The 20361-nt window shown below is 36.6% G+C and overlaps 1 protein-coding gene across 23 annotated transcripts in view; it reads left to right on the top strand.

Moving 5' to 3' along the window:
- The first annotated feature begins 1073 nt into the window (after positions 1-1073).
- The window catches only part of kcnma1a (potassium large conductance calcium-activated channel, subfamily M, alpha member 1a), a 174463-nt gene continuing 155175 nt past the window's right edge, over positions 1074-20361 (top strand). For 8 of the 23 annotated variants that reach the window (XM_036215392.1, XM_036215396.1, XM_036215398.1 and 5 more), the window contains exon 1: positions 1084-2498. In XM_036215392.1, coding sequence (XP_036071285.1) covers positions 2199-2498 — 300 coding nt within the window. In that variant the 5' untranslated portion in view covers positions 1084-2198. Of the gene's footprint in view, positions 2499-20361 lie in introns of all 23 variants that reach the window. The other 15 variants (XM_024296626.2, XM_036215399.1, XM_024296615.2 and 12 more) reach the window with 7 other exon arrangements.

Here is a 20361-nt window from a genome sequence, read left to right as displayed (position 1 = left end):
TTGGATTTTGGCCCCCTGTGAGATTGAGTTTGACACCCCTGATATAAAGAACATTTGGGATATGTGAACTTCAACACCCAGCAGCCAATCAGATTTGAGTTTTCACCACGACCATTTGAAGTGTAGAAATATGATGTTTGTTTCTTACGGTTGTATGTAAAGCATCTTTGTTTTCTTAGAGTAGAGTTCTACTTATCTCATTGTTGATGTGTTTTCCAATATCTGATTTAACACAACAAATGTAAAAAAAATAAAACAGACAATAAAAATGAAGGAAAAAATGTTCTCTCTGGCCTTTTTTTGTTCAAAAGCCCTAAATTTTATAAAATGTATCTAGTAAAAAAACATGTTATTAATCATGATTTATCAAAATCAAAGTGTGATTAATCTGATTTGTTTTTTTATCGATTTACAGCACTACTAAAAAGACTAAAACAAAAGAAATTGATATTTGTACCTGTGTTTACCAATATATTCATTTGTTCTACCCAAATATGTAAAAAAATATGGAGAATATTAAATGTTAGGTCTATTTAGTTATTTGATTTATTGTTGTGTTCGTCTATTACAAAGGTGTCAAACTAAATCGCACAAGCCTCAAAAATGTTGAAATGAAAAGCCTAAATTAGTCAAAACAGTTAGCATGTAGCTTAAATATTAGCTAAGAAATTTTAAAAAGAAAAGCCTAAATTAGCCAAAACAGCTAGCATGTAGCTGAAATATTAGCAAAACTCCAAAACAGCCTAAAAAACTAAATAAGCCAAAAAAGCTAGCATGTAGCCGAAATATGCGCTAAAAAATCTTAGTAAATGCCAAAATAGTCCAAAAAGCTAGCAGAATGCCAATTTTTAAAACTTTAAAACTGTATCTTTTTAACATAATTATGAATAATAAAAAGGTAGAAACATTATTCAATCTACTTAAATTTTAAGTAGCTTTTAATATTTTACTCTCCATAAAAGTACATTTTGTCAAAAATATAAAAGTTAAAAATGAGCGTAAGATTACATCGGGCCATTAATAACAATAAAATAAAAATGATTTCGAGGGCCGGATATAAAGGGCCGGATCTGGCCCCCGGGCCTTGACTTTGACACATGTGATCTATTATTTGTGGTCACTAAATGTGGTCCCTACCATCACATTTTAGGGGGCATTGCCCCCCTCTATGCCCGGCCTATATCCGGCCATGATTAGAGCCATTCTTCGTTTCTAAATGACCTGCCGCTGTCTCCATAATTAAAAACAAAGGTTGATGAGACCCCATGTTTGTGTTTGTGAAAGACTCCCGCGTGGGAGTGGATCTCCAACGTATGACTGATCGATAACGCCTCTCTCCAAAGCGCGCTCGTCTTTGCGACGTGCGTCACTGGCGCGCAGTCAAGACGCAAAGGCGCAAACTCTTCCATCCCCACAACCGAGCGGCAGAAAAGCGGTCGCTCCCCGGGAATCAACATCGCCTCCGACTCGCCGCGCTCTGTCCATCTTTATTATTAGCGCTTCGCTCCGCCCTCCTACCTGTAAATCTCCCCACTCTCCTCTGGAGCGGATCTGACAGGCGCTCGCGCTCAGCTGGCCGCTCCGTGCTAGGGCTGCAGGGGACCGAATGGAGGCAGCGACATCCACCCAAGCGCCTGCACTTTCCACGCAGGACTGACAGCGAAAAACACCCCCCGTGAGAACATGTAGGTCTTCTCAAACCAGAATCCTCTGCTTCTTGACCCATCGCTTTTTTGCGCACCTGAAGGAGGAAAAGTCGCCGCTGATCGACCGGATCCCTGAATGGAAGACGGCTAGAGAGATCCCCGCTGACTGACTGACTGACTGACGGGCTGCAACAATTTCCACTTGTTTACATGATCGGAGCCGCCTGGACGCAGCCGCGCACGTCTCTGCCATGGCGCACAGCGGGAAAGACGCGGACAGCCCTTTAGAATGAAACCACAGGACTCGTCATTATTGCGGATTTCAACGCCTCTCTCCACGAGAGTCGCGATTTTGGGCACGATTTGCGAATTCTCCTAAAACGATCGATTATCGTCTTCTCAAAGAGACTCCATCTGGTGGGTGATCTCAATCTACAGCAAAGGAGGGGGATCCTTATTCTTTTCTTTTCTTTTCTTTTTCTTTTTTTTATTAAGCAAAATGGCTGGTGAGTGGGGCTGGGGACGCTGGCACAGGCTCTCCAAGGCTCCTCAATGCTAGCTGAGGCAGATGGCACGGTTCCCCATGGAAGCGACAGCTCTATGAGGACAAGCAGTATCAATACCAAGCTAGACCAGGACTCTTCAATCCTAATATCCAAGATGGACAACACGGAAAGGCTAGTCATCCCCTACTCCTCTGAGGTGCCATGCGACCCTAATGGACAGCGCATGTGGTGGGCATTCCTCGCCTCCTCCATGGTGACGTTTTTTGGGGGTCTCTTCATCATCCTGTTATGGAGGACCCTCAAATACCTGTGGACTGTCTGCTGCCACTGCAACATTAAAAACAAGGTACTGCCTACATCTTATATGTAATCTCCCTATTTCTTTGTATTCTACATGAATGGATGCAGTTTGATTAGATGAAATGTTTGGATGCATCTGATTTGAAGCTCCCTCTGCAGGGCCTGCACTGCTTTATCAGTCTGATTCATGACTTCACTCTGGGTTAAAGCAAGCTTTTTGAATTCACCTTTTTTATTAAAAACAAAAAAAAAATCCATCACATCATACAGCACCAAAATTCCAAATATTCACAATTTCACAACACTTCCTCCATGGCCGGATAAAGACTTGGGCATGAGGGGGACACTGCCCTTCTAAATGCAAGAGGGGTCCCCCCCAAAACATGATCGGTCACAAAAATCCACATAAAAAAGACAAAAACCAGCTGGTTCCAATCTCGCTAAATGCAGTAGGTAGTGTGTGGCGCGTTCAAGAACACACTTTCCTAAACGCTCACCCAGACGGTAGATGAGTTTTCATGAAAGTGCATCTTCTTTTGTGTTTTTTTTCACTGCTTTTACTGCCAAAATGGTGCAAACCTTGGTCTAGACTTTTTGTTTTTACAGTTTTATTTATATAAATCGGGGATGCCCAAACTTTTTCACTCAAAGGACCAAAGTCTAAATGGGATCCTAGTCCGTGGGCCAAATATATTATTGTTTTGCATGTCATAAAATAAAAGGAGAAAATAAAGAACATTTAGTTTTGTAGTGGTGGCGTACTTTATAAGATAGATATTGTAAGACATTATAAGAGATTTCTGCAAAAAAAAAAAAAAAAAAAATCCTCCTCCCATATTTGTTTAAAAAGCCTCTTATCCGTTTGCCACTTTTCGCCACTTTTCGCTAGCTGAAAAAGGCCGCCAAAAGCATCAGAAATGACAGTAAAGGCTATTGGGAGTTTCTAACACACAACAACAAAAAAGCCTCTGACTCACTTTTGATTCACCCATAGCTGCTGGAAAAAAAAGTGGTAACATCGCCACCTGGAGGCCGGAAGTATATTACAGCCTTAGAGTTTTGGAACACCGTAGAGAATCAATTGGAAACGGGTAAGGGGTTTCAGTAACTGACTAAAAGATAATTATTGGCAGGCCACATTTGGCCCGCAGGCCCTACTTTGGGCATGTTATAAGTCTTGGTGTTGGAGCTAGATAAGCCAATTCAGTCCTGGTACATCGGCTGTCTGTCCTGGGAGAGGATCCCTCTTTCATGTGGACTTCCCTGAGGTTTCCTCTTTTCTTTTATTTATTTATTTTTTCTTTAGGTGTTTTTCCTTATCGAAAAGGAAGGCACGGATAACCAGTCTGTGTAGCTTAACAACCAGCTATTGTTTATATTTTATGATTGACTATGTTTCTGTACTATTACCGGTTTGTGAAACCCATTGAGACAACTGTAGTGTGATATTGGGCTATATAAATAAAATTGAATTGAATTGAATTGAATTATCGGTCAGAAAAGTCAAATTTTATTATTTACAACGGTTGGCACTTCTGTGTTATAAAAAGAACGCTACCCACACGTCACTACCGAATACAAGTTTCTGATTGGTCAGTTTAGTGCTGTTGGGATTTAGTGTCAGCACACAATCAATAAACGTATGTAGAGCCTGCGATCGAACTTGCGCAGTGATGTGCAAACGCATTAATTCTGGACACAGAACCCTGAAATTTGGGTTGATATGCGTTTTCATTCGGTTATTAAATGTGAGTCGACGCAACCAGTTTGAATGCAGCTGAACAGCTTTCAACATTAAACGTCTAAGACACCGATACATAGATAGATAGATGGAGTGATATGATGATGGCTCAGTTTTCTATGCATTTGAGGGACTCTGCGGTACGGTGGCCCTGAAGAGCAAATCAAATCAACAAATCACTTGACGCAAAAACATTTTAAAGATCACAACGACAATTTAAAAAGCAAAACAATTATTTAAAACAACAGCATTATAGAAAACCAATTAAAAAAGTAAAAATAAAAACATTTCAGAAAGCAATTATAATTTACAAAAAACCTCATGAAAATTAAATAAAATTAAACACAATAACTTTGTTTCTACTTAGCAGTAGGGTCCAGTCTGGTATTTTGTAGGGCTGGGTATCGGTTATAATTTTCAGAAATTATTCGATTCGATTCACAAGAGTCTGAATCGATTCGATTCAGATTTTTTCGATTCTTCAATTCAATTCAATTTTAAGTTTTCAAATGTATACACATTTGTTTAGAAGAACATTAAGGATCCATTATTTAATTTGAATATATTTATATTAATCTGATACAGTTCACATATTGTAAAATTTATAAGTAAAATATGGAGATTTTTAATATCATACAGTGTTACATAGATTCTCTAAAGGGGAAGTTCTAACAAAAATGTTCAGATCATTTACATTGTAAACAGTGCTGCTTCTCCTGGAGGGCGTTTCAGTTTGGCCACTAGGTGGCGATCGCGCTCTAGAAGTACACTTTATTCAAGAAGAAGACAACAGTTTGAGGTAAAAAAAAAAAAAAACACACGAAGTTTTAGACCACAAATAGTTAGTTTAAAATTATTTCTTTAAAAGAGTTTGGAAAATTAATTCCTGTAAGTAAATAAAGATGTTCATATGTATATTTTTGGTCAACTGAGCGTTAGCATTAGCCTTCCTATAGGAAATTCTATTGAACGTTAGCATCAAGCTAGTGGACTTTAGCTTTGTGTGCTAAATCGATTTTTATTTTTTATGAATCGCTTATTGATTTATCAAGCCTAAATCAATTCAAATCGATTAATCGATTTTCCCCCGACCCAGCCCCAGTATTTTGAGTATTTCCATTTTAAAATAGACCCATTAATCTTTGGAAACGCTCACCTGAATGGCCTGGACCATTCTAGACTGGACCTGGACCTCTCAGTGGAAACAAGGCTATAGAGAAACCGGAAAAGGTATGGGAAAATGGGAAAGCACTGATTGGATGATGATATTCAGTATAACTTCATGTCAAATAATTTCAATTGAAACGATTAACAAATGTCATTATCCAATCAACAACGTCCTATAGTACCAACCCTCTCCTGTTCCTCATTGAGTTTCGTTTTTTCTAACATTTCATTTAGTTTTGTGGAATAATTTCAGTTTTGCAAAAAAAAAAAAAGGAAAAAAAAGAAAAAATCCACTTCTGTTTTTTATGGTTTAGTTGTCTGGAATGTTGTTTTATTTTCTAATATTTCATGCCGTAATGATCCTTAAAATGTTTTAGTGTTGAGTGAGTTGTTGATATGATTTGGACTTCAGGGCCACCATACTGAAGCCTTTTTCGGACCCCCCTGATATTCTACCTGCACCCCAAAGGTGCTGGGGCTGGCTAAATCCTTCCTTCTATTTCAATAAATAATTTCCATCCGTAGATTTCTATGCCTAAAATGACTGATGGTGAAGAAACTGCCCTGAGCGTGCGCGACTAACAGTAATAATATAATGAGGGTGACTGGCTGCTACTTTGCTTGCAGTGGTTGAATCACGCCTCATTGGGTTTTGGTTCATACGTGACTCACACTTTTCTAGAGCAAGTGGTTCCCTGGATGGACAGGGCGCCTTTATTTGACATTTGATTAAAAAAAAAAAAAAGGCAAAAAGATTGAGAAATATTTCTGGTTAAAGCTGACAGGATGGAGAGGAAAAAGTACTTTCTTGATGCTTTGACAAAATGTTCTTTAGGTTGACTATTGACATGATAACTGACAATGACTTATGGGCTTCATGCTGGATGTTCTATGATTTTTCTTGCACTTCTTTAATGATCTCGCTCCACGGAAATACAAATCAAGCAAATTATTGGGATGAGTCATAATTTTTATCTTGTCAGTGTAGCTTTTAAAGAAGCCATTTATATTTTAGTTTTTTTAATTACTTATTTGTACTAATTTTTGAAGGTCTTATACATTTTAAAGGACAAAAAATAGACATTAACTCTATTTTATCTTTCATTTACCTTAGGATTTAACTTAAGTTTAAAAAAAAAATCCAGGTTTTCATGAATATTTTTTATTCATTTAAGAATTAAGGAATAAACAGAGAGCGTAAAAATAGTATAAACAAAGGGATTATGGGAAATGGGGGCAGGCTTACTCTGTTTCAACTGCAGAAATGACATCCTAGACTAACAAGATTTTTGATTTTGCCCAAAAATGGCATAATGATAATTAAAAGTCAACTGGGAACAATTGAAAATAGTTTAAAAAAACAAAAAAAAATTAGCATAAACATTATTTTAATAAAACATTTCATTTGGTGCAGAAGGATGTCATCGCTTTTCCCTCTTTAATATCCTTCAACCTCAAATGAGCCGAGGTTACTGCCGCTCTGCCTCTACGTTCTCAACATCAGCTAATGAATGTCATCATAATATTCCTTTCTTTCATGTACGGACCCCCCTCCTCCCCCCAGACTGAACTGATTTCACCACACATAGTTTTGATCTCGCCCAATTTCATCAAGTCTAATTCCTTAGAGGAGACATCAGGCTGGGTCTGGTGTCATCCCAATTACCTAACCTTTGATTCCCCTTCAGCAGCTGACCGTTGGCGTTAAAGAGAAGCAATGTTTGCTTTATAATTTGGATGAGCCCATATAATGTTTTCTGGCCGATATCCGATATCCGATTTTTCCTCTGCAATTGTGGCCGATTTTTTTCATTAAGTAAATAACAGTAAATTTAGATTCGCTTTTTGTTTCCTTATAAGAAATGCACAACTTTTTCTTTAATGATCAATCAAAATATACTTGATCTTTTTTAACATACAGCAAGTATTGGTTCGATACAGATAAACTCAACTTTTGCAAATATCAGTAGATATCGATACCTGCAACGATATATCTCTATATCCATATTTCGAAGACTTTAGACTATCTTAACATCATTTCCTGTTAATAAAAAAGCTCTACTAAAAAAAAATACAAAAAAAGTTTCACTCATTTAAGAAAAAATATATTCCAATCATCAAAACCCAACAGTTTTCTAGAAAATATTACAAATTTTCTAAAAATTTCTCACTTAAATGTGCACTCTTAAAAACCCTGGGTATTTCTACTCATGTGTGGGATTTATTTTTTGGGCTGTAGTGTTTTTTTTTTTTATTTAAAATAAAAAGTTATTTCCTTTGAAACATTGGAGTTGGGTTAAAAACAACCCAATTTGTAGTTTTTAGTGTGTGTGTCCTCCCTCACGTTAAACCATAATAACAGGATCCCTGTCATCTCTTTGTGTTGCTGCGCGTGGAGGGCAAAGTCATGCCGCGAGGTGACTTTGGCGGGCTTGACACTTGGCTGCAGAGGGAAATGGCTTGTTAGGAGTATTAAGACGGCGAAACTGGATCTGTGTTCAGATGACCAGTGCAGTAAGCTAACTTGGCATGAGTTCGAAACAGGATTTGTTCGGAGCAGGGGGGTGCTGATAGCTTTTTGTGGCAATTCTAGGAACCTGGAATTGGGAGGAAAGCGGCGCCGCTGGAAACTCTGAGAGAGAATATGGAAACGGAGGGTTTCCACGGGTCCATGAGTGGGGTGCTGTTCTGGTTATCCTCCATCCTTTTGGGCTATTAAGCCGATTCATCTTTACTCCTATATAAAATGACATTTATCTGCTCTTATTTTGTGTTCTTCATGCTCCGTTATTTAATGGTTTAGTTCCCCACTCTGCATTATACCACCTCCAGGAGTTCTTATGTGACGCTTTTGTTATGTGAGTTGCATGTGGAGGAGTGTGGAGGCTTTGTGGCTCCGGTTTCTGTTGAGACATGAATGGCACCAACTCTCTGTGAAAAACAAAAACATTGCAAAAAAAAAAGGAGGAAAACATCAGTAGGAACAAGAAACAACACATTCATACATAAGAAGATATTTAGCTTTGAGCATTTTTATATTTAAAATTTTTCATATACACACAGGTTTCTGTCAAATTTCTGTAAAAAATGTAGCAGTTTATTAAGTTTTAGGACAATAAATGCCTTTTAATGAAATACAAAATAAATGATATGTTGAATATTCCAGGTTTTATCTTATTTAAACATGTTCCTTAACCCTTTAACACTATGTTTTTTGATTTACTATAACTTTTCAATTGTCACTTTTTTCCTACAGAATCTGCTGGAATTACCTTAATCGTATTAAAAAATAGAAAGTTACAGTATGTTTACAATTTTGTGTTTAAGCCTCACCGATGACACCTCAGGTGTTAAAGGGTTAAGTACCTCTAAAGCAATGATGGATTTTAACCTTAATAAGTTCTTTCAAGCATCTTTCTATAGTCCCTTATGACATAAAACTAAGAAAACGTGAAATAAAATGGAATATAATATATTTTTTTTGCGTATATTACATTTAGATTTACATTTTAGTTAAATATCTTTTAAAGCTTTTAAACAGCTTTTAAATTCTGATTATTGCTAGTTGTTGGTTTAGTGTATTTTGCACACAGAAAATGATGAAAATTGTTTATTTTTATAAACATATGTAATTATTTTGTATATTATCATCAATACTGATGACCTTCTGCAGTGTTTTGTATGATAAAATGACACTAAGTCTTATTATCATGCAAAACAACTAACTTTTCTAATTTATTAATAATATTTTATGACCCTTAGTTATATTTATGTACATTTAATTTCTAACACTACTTTATTGTTTAAAAATGAGTTAAAGGAAAAATTATGAATTTCTGTGACCAAAATACAACAGTATCTCACAAAAAATGCATTCATGAATGTAATATTTAATAATAACTCTGGTTTAAGATGGCATGTCAGAAGCAAGGGTGTCTGATTTTGTCATAATTCAGTCACTTCCTCTTCTCCCTCTGACCTTGAGTCTTGTCCTTGTGTCTGTTTGGAGAAACAACAACACAGACACAGGTTTGATGTGCGGAATAGAAAATGAGATGGAGGATCATCTGCATTTGAGAAAACCTATTTCCCAGAAGCCTTTTATGTAAAATCTTTTTTTGTTTTTTAGATTTCTCTTTGCTGTTGAACTATTATTTTTGATGGACTTAATTCTATAACTTTATTGGGATAGGAAGAATCCCTTTTGTTAGCTGTTGGATTCTTACTGCATCTTTACACAAAATATGGAGATGCTCAAACAGTGGGATCTGGAGGTGTCAGAAAAACCTGTCTGCAGCTCTGCTCCTAGAAGAGCAGAAAGTGAAGCAGTGATGCACCAGCAAACCGCCAGTCACTTCACAGGGAGAGGGTTTGGTCATGACAGCAAACATCTGTTGCACAGGACAGAGTGGACTGTCTCGCATTTTAATCTGAGCTCCGAACGGCTGGAAGAGACACACCGAATAAATCCTCCTCCATTCAGCTGCAGGTGCCGTGCTGAGCAGCCTCATCTCCTTTAAGGTTGGGCATGAGGTTTTTCTTTGTGGACAGGCTACACGACTACATTTAACAAGAGACAAATCAGTGTTTTGTTTAAATTAAATTAAACACATTTGAAAATCCAGATAATATAGCTTTGTAGTGACACAAATATAGCAAAAGGGAAATTAGCTAAAATGCTGAAATGTAGCAAGAATGGAGAATTTCATCTTCAACATGTGACGCACATTCAAGAACATGCTAAAAATTGGTTCTTTAATGTGCATTTAGCCGATGGTGTTCACATTAGACAAGCAGGGAGGGGCTTCTTCATCAGTTTCTTTTTCTACTGTTTCCTAGCGTGTTTCTGCCACCTACAGTTGAAAAAGCTTTGTGCGAAATGTCAAACTGGTGTAAATCTATTCTTGATGCTATATAATTCTGGCCGGGCACAAACAGCAATTATTTATTTCTCCTCTATGATCAATTTCAAACGGTTGGGACTTATTGTGAACGAAAAGAGACCCCTTCCATACAACACTAAATCCGAGTTCCTGATTGGTCAAAATGCAAAACTTCCAAAACACGTTCAGTGACCACACATTTTGTGCGTAGATCCCAGATACAGTTGGGTTAATCCAACAGTTTTGACCACAGGAGCCCAAAATGTGCATTTGCATGTGTTTACATAGACGTTTCATTTGAAGTGAATCCTTGATCACACATTGCCGAGCATTTGAGCATATCATGACACTGTTGTTGTAAACAGTGCAAGATTTAAACATGGACATCAGAAAAAGAATAGAAGGAATTGTCTTTCTTTAACTATAACCTCTCTTTGCAATATTTTTAATGACAATTGGAATGTTTGCTGTGGTGTCTTGTAATATTTCAGTTGTCATTTTTTACTTTTTTGGTACTAGTTTTGGCGCATTGGACTTTTTGCTCATGTGGTGTGAATGGTGAATGTGTTTGTCGTCCCTGGTCGGCGGGGTGCTGCTGCCTTAGGTGGAGGAGGTTAAGTATCTTGGGGCGGACGCGGCGCAGCGGTAGGGCGGTCGACTCCAGAATGGAAGATTGCAGGTTAAATTCCCGCCCATGGGTCGAAGTGTCCTTGGGCAAGACACTGAACCCCGAATTGCCTTTGATGGAAGTTTGGCACCAGTGTTTGGCAGCGGACGCAGTGCCAGTGTGTGAATGGGTCTGTGAAGCACTTTGGGCCTTCAGGGAAGGTAGAAAAGTGCTATAGAAGGACACGCCATTTACCATCTTTGGGTTTTGTTCACGAGTGAGGGAAGATCGGAGCGTGAGATCGGGAGCGCTGTCCGCTGCAATTGTGGTGAAGAGAGAGCTGAGCTAGAAAGCAAAGTTCTAAAATTACCAGTTGATCTTCGTTCCAGTACTCACCTGTGGTCATGAGCTCTGGGTCATGTCTTAGTGGGCAGAAGACCCAGGACACGCTGGATAGACTACGTCTCTCGGCTGGTCTGGGACCTGGGAGAGGGAAGTCTAGGAATCTATGCTTAGACTGCTGCCCCCAGAACCCGATCCCAGAGGAGCAGAAGAAGACGGATGGATGGATGTGACTGCTTAGTATTTATGACATCTGAACGTATCCCAGAAAAACAGTCAAATGAGGGAGGTGTTGGGAAAAAACAAATGAAAAATCCTTATCTGAAACTTCAATATTGACATTGAAAGCTTAATATTCATCGTTTACAGTCTAGTATCTAAAGAACCAGGAAAATCATGATTAATGAGTGGAGAGTGATGTATTAGAGGCTGTACTTTGTCCTGTCTGTAGACTGTTTTCAAAGTGTGTTTCGTAGTTGCCTCTAATAAATGCAGCAGCCTCTTTGAACTTTAAATCATCACAGTGCATTTGCCATAACCGAAGATTGTTATTGATTTTCATGCACCGAGACTTGGCTTTCTTCTAGTGCTATATTTGTGGCCGCCTGAGTAACGACCAAAACCGAAAACGCAAAGCACAGCAAACAAGGAATGATCTGACACTTCTCAGTTTGCTCATTTCCAAATGGATTGTGGTGGAAAAAACTGTATTCAGTGTCTGTATCCTTATGTAATTGGCAAGCTGGGTTTTGTTCTTCGTCCTACTAACCAAAGATTATCGCTTATATGTTGCATTAAGACTGTTGTAGTAAATATAGTAGTAAATATAGTTTGGTAAATGGACTCCTTCATGGTTTATTTGAATGCAGTTAATGGGTTGTTGAGACTGTCCACAAATGAATGTGTTTCAGCCACAGCAACCGTGCCAATGTCCACTATTAGACACTGCAGCAAATGTTTGTGTTTGTGAATTAACACTTTATGTAGTCTCTAGAGCCAAATTGGAGTTATTTTTCTGATCTAGTTGTTTGCAGATGAGAACCAAAGGTACGTTTTTAAACCTCTGGTCAGCTTCTGAGGTGTAGTTTTTTACTCCAGTGTGAAAGGAATGACTCATCGTTTTTTTTAGTGTACATCCTTTTTTGGGTCTTAAATCTTTAATACTCTAAGCCTGATTGATGGCCATCTCGGGGCAGCGGCAGTGTGCAGTGCTTATGTATGTTAATCCACCGACGAGGCGAGCCCATATACTGTACGAGGCCAGACTATGTTTTTTATAAAGCAGACACTCCACCCTCCATCCTAACCCCGACACCACTGAACTGTGCTCCTGTCACACCCCTACATCTTCTTCAACCAGCAAGTGTGCTAATAAAAGGACATCCACAGTTTCTGAACCGTTTAGAGGTCAAAGGTTTTGGGGGAAGAGTATACTTGGTTCCACAAGGGGTTTCTAAAAGGCATTCCCGTTATTGGATATTTGAGACGGGGGTCCCAACTCTTTTTCCAGATGGAGTACTCAGCACTGGATGGCCATTTGCTTATATGTTTAATTGTTGAGTCAGGATTTCTTAATTAGTCTGTAGGGAGAGATACAATGTCAGATGGGACGGTCGCCAGTGGGTTAGTGCCTAGCGCTGGTTCTAGAGATCTACTGTCATGTGTTGGCCTCACAACTTTCCTATGTGATACATTTAGGGTAGAATCTTGATACATATTGTTAGATTGTAAGTGTGGGTCCTGAGTGAAGACCTTTCACTGGCCTGGGTCTGGGTGTCCCTGTGCCGGTCCCCAGCCCGGATAAAATAGAGGGTTGTGTAAGGAGGGATGAAAAACTCTCTGCCGTAAATTAATGAGAGCTGATGGTCATAATTAATGAAAATCAGTCCAGTTGAATCAAAATATGTATGATTTCAGTCACAATATTGGTTTAGATTATTATAGTAGAGTTTAAAAATTCCGTATTAGATACATTAGAACAAATCGATACTTTTGTATTTGATAACGATAAAGCTGAAATCATTTGCTGGATCAGGTGGTACTTGGTTCTGGTTGACTGATCACAGCAGGTAATCAACAGCAAGTAGGTCAGGATCGGATGAAAAAGGATCCAGGTTGGGAAACCCCAGTTTACGGTTTCATGCCAACTAGCTTTACCCCTTTGGTGTTGTCTTCTCAAACCAGCTGGGTCCAGTGAGGCCACAGTGGGCGTGCTAACCTTATAGGAACGTTGAAATGATGTGAAATTAGTTAGAAAAAGGTGAAATCAATCTAATAACAACATGTAGTTTGGGTTCTGTATGTAGGTTTTGATTATTAATGTTGCTTCATATTGCTGCACAGAGCTTTATTCTAATATTGAAGTACATATTAAGCTAAATATTTAATCATGTACACACTTTTGTGAATATAAAACTAACTGTAGGAATAAAAATATTTAATTAATGCATTATTTTGTTATTATGACATTCTTGTAAGCCCTTTGATAAAACTGCAGTAATGAATGGTTGCAGCTCTAGTGTAAATATTTCTATGTACAAATAAATTGGAGGTGTAGTAAATCTAAGAAAAAACAACTTTTATTTACTTTACTCTTGTATAAAGAACTTTTATAGTTATAATCGAAGATGGAATTATTGATATAGAAAATAATTGATCATCCTTTTAAGTAATCAAAGCTTTTTTCCTAAATCAAGTGCTGTAGGTAAATCTAGATATGGAAAACCTTTTAATCAAATTTGATCATTCATTTGGGTTAATGCAGTGTAAAATCTCCGCTAGTGAAGCTTTAATTACTAAATAAATGTATCCTCTTATAATTCCATCTATATTGATTGTGTGTTTAAAGAAAATAATTTTGTGGTTTTAGAATTTGACCATTAATATAGTTTATTGTAAGGCTTAAAAAATTGAGTTGTTGGAGATTTTGAAATAAAGAACGAAATGTTTTTGTAAAATAAAAATAAAAAAGGTCAGAATATATTTTATTTAATATAAATGCAACCTCTATGTGTGTAGATTTGTCGTCTATCTGATTTAATATCGGTTGTACTGAAAACAATGTAATTTTTTAGATGAATTTCAACTCTTGAATTAATTATGCGCTGATTGTGTGGAAAAAAAGGATTGCTGTTTATCCAACCCCATTGTGATGTTTGTGCGATCCCTTCAAACGTGTTAACCATAACGTCCTCCACTTCCACCTCCACGCTATCATCTGTGTGGTGAACCAGTGGGTGATTTCAGTGCATTTGTGCGCTGACATGGGGGTGACCTTGACAGACGCTTTTCTCCGTCAAGAACACCCTTTGACTGTGTGAGGCAGGGAGTGAACACACAAGCAGAGCTTTTATTGAGCGAAAGGCGTTTGGAGAGTGTAAGGATTACATCACAACATCAACGGGTCTTAGCAACCAGTCACTATTACTCTCTGCAGGATAAAATGCTAATTGATCTTTTTTTCCAGCAAACTTCTATTCTCTCTCGATAAAAGCTTAAATAGTAGAGCTCGATTCCGGTTTATTTTTTTATTTTTTTGATGATCATCTCTTAAATAGTGAAATGTCATAAACAGGAAACCTGAAATCTTTCGCGGCCAAAGAAAGCTGAATTGCAGCAACAAATTTACCTCTTGACTCTGTGTTACATTTTCCTGAGTGGTTGCACCAAATGAATAGCCCGTCTCTCAATTACAGTCCTGTTTGATGCCTGGAAAAGTCAAATCCCATAAGGCTATGTCCACCTCAGGTTTCCCACGCTCCCCGCCGCCGCCGCTCTGAGTGAATGCCGTGAACTCGTCGCAGATGGACGGAGCATTTTCAGAGCGACATGTGCTTTGTGTTTCAGCATGCAGGTTTGGATGAGTGGTCCAGTTGGTGCACAGGGAGCGTGGGTTCCTCGTTAAAAATGAATGACAATGTGGAGCTGCCATGCTGCTCCCTGGCACCGTATTCCATTTAGTTTAAGCAGGAGTTAGCTGTTCAGCTGTGGAACCGAGATCGGGTTGCATAGGCGTCCAGCTGGCAGGCCTTTGGATACAGGATACATTTAATCCGCTTTGACTTTGAGTTTTCTACTTCTTTTTTACAGGTTTGAGTGGAAATGTGGATGAAACGGGATTCTAGAAGTTAAAAAAAAGTTGTGTTTTTTTCATGTGGAGTTTTGATTAATTTTTTGAGCTTGTGGGAGTTTTTCAGACACAAAAATATCATTAGAGTGATGTGTGTTTGATAAAATTTTTTTGTTTAAATACTAAATTCTTGCTGTACAATTTGATTTTTGCTGAGGTTATAGGTACAATAATATAAATGTTGCGTTTTGATCATGTTTGAGGTTCTCCAAAGCACTTTACAGGTGCTTCTTAAATCTAAGTGGGTAGTTTTTTTGTTTTTTTCTCTCTGCAGTCAGAGCTCTTGGCCCGTGAGGGACATGTGGGGTTACGTTTCCCTCCCCAGGGCACTGTGGCACGTGTCGAGGAATTAAGAGTGAGCTCCAGACCTTCTGACTGAGAGATAAATACACTATCAGCTGAGCCACACTGCTATTTGTTACAGAAATCCTACTCCTTTGTAATTATTGACAGCTCTGCTTGTTCTTTAACGGCAGGACTGATGTGTCAGCACTCCTGTGCAACGTGTCCTGCAATAATTCAGGATTTAGGTGCTGTTGTGTGTTTGTTTTGTTGAATTATAAGAACCTATTTTTTCCAAATTCTTTAGAATTTGTTGTTTTTTTGAGATTAAAGTCTAACTAAAAAGACTATTTTTCTTCCTTTTAACCCTTTATCACAGTTTATTTACTGTTTATGTTCTTTGATTTACTGTTATTACGTGAGTGATTAGTAAGCATTCACACTAAAGTGATTCTCCTCCTCCTTTCCGTACGTTTTTTGGCACGTAAAAAGTCAAATCACTTTTAGCGATTTCAGCAATCTTGGTATCAAAATGTTCAGGACATTATTGCTTGTACTGTTGGTATTCATAAACTTCATAGCTTTTGAAATATTGAGTAAAATATGCCCCATAGGAAATGAATGAGCAAGTCTTCAAATTTAGTATTTTTAAGTAGGTTAGCAACAAGTCTTTAAATATATTCATGGGCTATATTTTAAAATTAATTGTCAAAAAAAAAAAAAATGGCATTGAACTGTTATATTAACATTATGCTAACTCATTTGGGTAACGTAGCATGTTTTTTTTAATGACATTTTGGAGTTCAGCTAATATTTTAGCAGCATGCTAACATTTGCTAATTAATTTGCTATCTATTGGGTTTTCAGGCTAATTTAGAGTTCAGGTTCTATTTAGCAACCTGCTAACGTTTGCTAATTTGCTATCTATTGTTTTTTTAGGCTAATTTAGAGTTCAGGTTCTATTTTAGCAACATGCTAACATTTGCTAATTTGCTTTCTATCTGAGTTTTCAGGCTAATTTAGACTTCAGGTTCTATTTAGCAACCTGCTAACGTTTGCTAATTTGCCTTCTATTTGTTTTTTGGCTAATTAAGACTTCAGCTTCTATTTTAGCAGCATGCTAACATTTACTAATTTGCTATCTATTGTTTTTTTAGGCTAATTTAGACTTCAGGTTCTATTTTAGCAACATGCTAACATTTGCTAATTTGCTGTCTATTGTTTTTTTAGGCTAATTTAGACTTTAGGTTCTATTTTAGCAACCTGCTAACATTTGCTAATTTGCTATCTATTGTTTTTTTAGGCTAATTTAGACTTCAGGTTCTATTTTAGCAACATGCTAACATTTGCTAATTTGCTATCTATCGGAGTTTTCAGGCTAATTTAGACAGCAGGTTCTATTTAGCAACCTGCTAATGTTTGCTAATTTGCTATCTATTTGTTTTTTGGCTAATTTAGACTTCAGCTTCTATTTTAGCAACATGCTAACATTTGCTAATTTGCTATCTATTGTTTTTTAGGCTAATTTAGACTTCAGGTTCTATTTAGCAACTTGCTACCATTTTTGACTGATTTAGTTTACTGAGGAATTTTAGGCTATTTTTGAGTTTAGCAAGTATTTAAGCAACAAGCTAGCTTTTTTTTGACTAGTTTGGCATACTGAGGTTTTTTGTTTAGCTCATTTAACCAACACACTAAATATTTTTGCAAAATTGGCATGTATTAGGCATTTTTAAGCAATTTTACTATAATTTTTTCAGAAATGTAGGTCTACTTCAGCACTCTTTCTTAGCTCTTTAATGATATTTCCATTTTTTTTTTGAGCAAATTAAACATTTTGCAAATAGCTTTTGCATTTTCAGTAAATTCCTTTTAGCAATTAAAGTAAATTGATCGTTTTGCATATTAACAAGTGTTTGAATTTGTATAACTACACCCGTTTACCCCTGGAGAAAATGCTTTTTCTCTGTGAATCAGCTGATGACGTAAGGAGTTACGGCATTTCAAAGGGAAAAAAGGTTGAAAGCTTATAACGAGGTCCCGGTCGAGGACTTCCAGCTATGATTCCAGCCATGATTTTGGGCGCCATGATGATTTTTTGCATCTGGCTCTGGCAGGGGGATTTTTGATTGCCATTTTTTTCCTCTGTGGTCAGATTTTCTTGAAACAAAAGGGTAGAGAGGTAATTTAAACAAACTCAAAGCTAATAAGAGCGGCACACTACAATAATTTTAGTTGCATTTTAGTGAAAAACTATTCTAAACCAGAATTTCAAAGGATTATATTTGCCATTTTAAATCAGAATTTTCATCCCTTCTTTGTGAAGGCTCTGATGAAACGTATTCCCCAGTGTTGCTGTCGACCAGGACAGCAGTGGGGCGTAGCTCTGAAATCCAGACGGTGTAATTCAATCTGCGGTGCTCATCTTAGTCGTGGAATCCATTGGCCACTGTGACATGCAGCAGTTGTGCTACATGTCTTCGTTTTGGCAGGACACACGGCATTGAGTGCGCTGGCTCCACGCCACAGCTATTCTGCACAAGTGTAAATTTTCAGCACCATGGAGAGCTCAAAAAAGAAAACGAAGCCAAACCATTTTTTTTTCTAATGTGCATGGATGGAATGCCAGAGCTGCTGAGGGACTTAAAAGACCATTTTGTAGAGTGACTTTAATAAAACAATTTGGTTGGAAAAATGTATTTTTGAAACTAGATGCTTTTCTTTTAACAAAATAATTGTTTGGACTTTATCTGTTTAATAAAGCTTCTTTCATTCAATTAAGAGAACATAGATCTGTTTTGTTCAGCTTTGTGTGGCTCTAAAATCATAAATATAAAATATATATGATAATATGATTAATTAAAAATGTTCCTATTAATTGTATAAATATTTTCTAATTGCCTTCAATGTAAAAAATATTCTCAAAAATAAAAAAATATAAACAATTAGCAAAAGGTTAAAATTCAGATGGACATATAGAAGAGGAAGATTTAATTGAGATTTCTAAAAATTCCAAAAAAAAAGAAACCACAAGAAAGGTCGGAAGTTTTGAAGGTTACTGGGCAACAATTGAACTAATAGTTAACTTGTAGTTTTATAAAGTAAGGCAGATAAAATAATTCTAATAAACATAATGGATGTAAACATAAAGACAAGTATTTAATCTAAATGATCATTTCGATATTTTTATTTTCATTGAGTGTTACTGATTTAGTATTACACTCCAGTCTATTGCGTACTTCTTTGGTCACACGCTGATTTATTCACATTTTCAATAGAAATAGACAAAATTTTGTGTCACATATTTTGGAAAGATTCCACCTACACTTCTATTTTAACAAGTTTCTTTTTTTTGTGGTTAATTCTTGCATCAAATATTAAAAAGAGCTAAACTTATACATAAAAATAGCTCCAGCAATGAAAATTACCACTCTTCTTTTCACCAAAAATGTAAAATTGTTAATTTTTCTATAAAATAAGAAAACATTGTGATAGATTTTTTGTTTTAGTTATAGAAAATAAAATGTGAAATTATGAAAAATACATTAATTTTCCTCCTAAAATGCAACTTTTATGAGAAATTTTAAAGATATTTAAACATTTTTAATTAATTTTCCATACACAGCGTCTTCCACATTCTCTCATTAAAAAAAATAATAAAATTTGATTCTGTTTTAATTTGAGGTACTTTAAAATTAAGCTGTTGATATTTTTCAGAATTTTTCCTTCAATTTGCATTAAAAAGAATGAACAAAAACAGAATGCAAATAAAGTTCTCCAAGTGCCTAAAGTGTTGAAAGGTGTTGACTCTATTAAATATGCTAATATGAATCATATTCTTGGACGCTTATCAGAATAAAAATACTTGGAAGATGAGCTAAAAGGATATCCATCCCCCTCCGGAACTTTTGCTCATCAACTTTAATGGCGATTAGATTTTGCATATTAGATTACCGTGTGTGGAGCTGACATCCTGTCCTAAGGGGCGCCACTGTTAAGAGGCTCGTATGTGTTAAAGGAACTGTCACCGTTCATTCTTTGGGGAACATAAATGCATGACAGTGAATGTTGGGGAGAAAACTTAAACCTTAAGAATGAAATATTTGACATTTTTTTAATTGCATATCCAAAAATCATGAAATGTTTGTCCAAAATGTAATGATTTTGTTCCAAAAATATTCAAATATGTATGAGAAAAAACCTTTATTTTAATTTTAATCCAGCTATTGAGCTGCTACAACTAATTTTCTGTATAAACTACACATGAGGTATTTCAAAATAAAAGTGTTTTTACACTTTAATGAGTAAAATTGTATTTTATTTTTTTAAGTGTGGGTTTATGATTTTTTTTCTGTCAAATAAAAATGCAAGAATGTAAAATGGCTTCAGCCTGAATATTATTTGCATTCTTGGGGAAAAAAAAAAAAAATTGAAAAAAAAAAGTGATTTGTACACATTTTCTTTATGCTGTGTTTGTAGCTGTTGTCAATTTTGTAGACCACTTTGTTTTACTTTTAAGCAATATTTTTGCCAAGCTTCACTGTTGTAAGACACAAGAAAAACAATCTAAAACACTGTTTATTTGTTGTTCCACTTTTATTTTTTAATATCTGTATTATTGTGACCCCTCCTATATGATGAACTGGTTTTGATCTGAGCCATTTATCTTTGACCTTCACCGTTTTCCAGATTAAAAATAAAAATCATTGTGCTGCTAGATCCTGTCATGTGTTAAAAGCCGTGTTAACTGTGAGAGCG

Source organism: Oryzias melastigma, linkage group LG15, assembly GCF_002922805.2.
Source record: "Oryzias melastigma strain HK-1 linkage group LG15, ASM292280v2, whole genome shotgun sequence".
Classification (NCBI taxonomy): Eukaryota; Metazoa; Chordata; class Actinopteri; order Beloniformes; family Adrianichthyidae; genus Oryzias; species Oryzias melastigma.
Note: the sequence above shows the minus strand (reverse complement) of the source record. Positions and strands in the feature narration are given on the sequence as shown.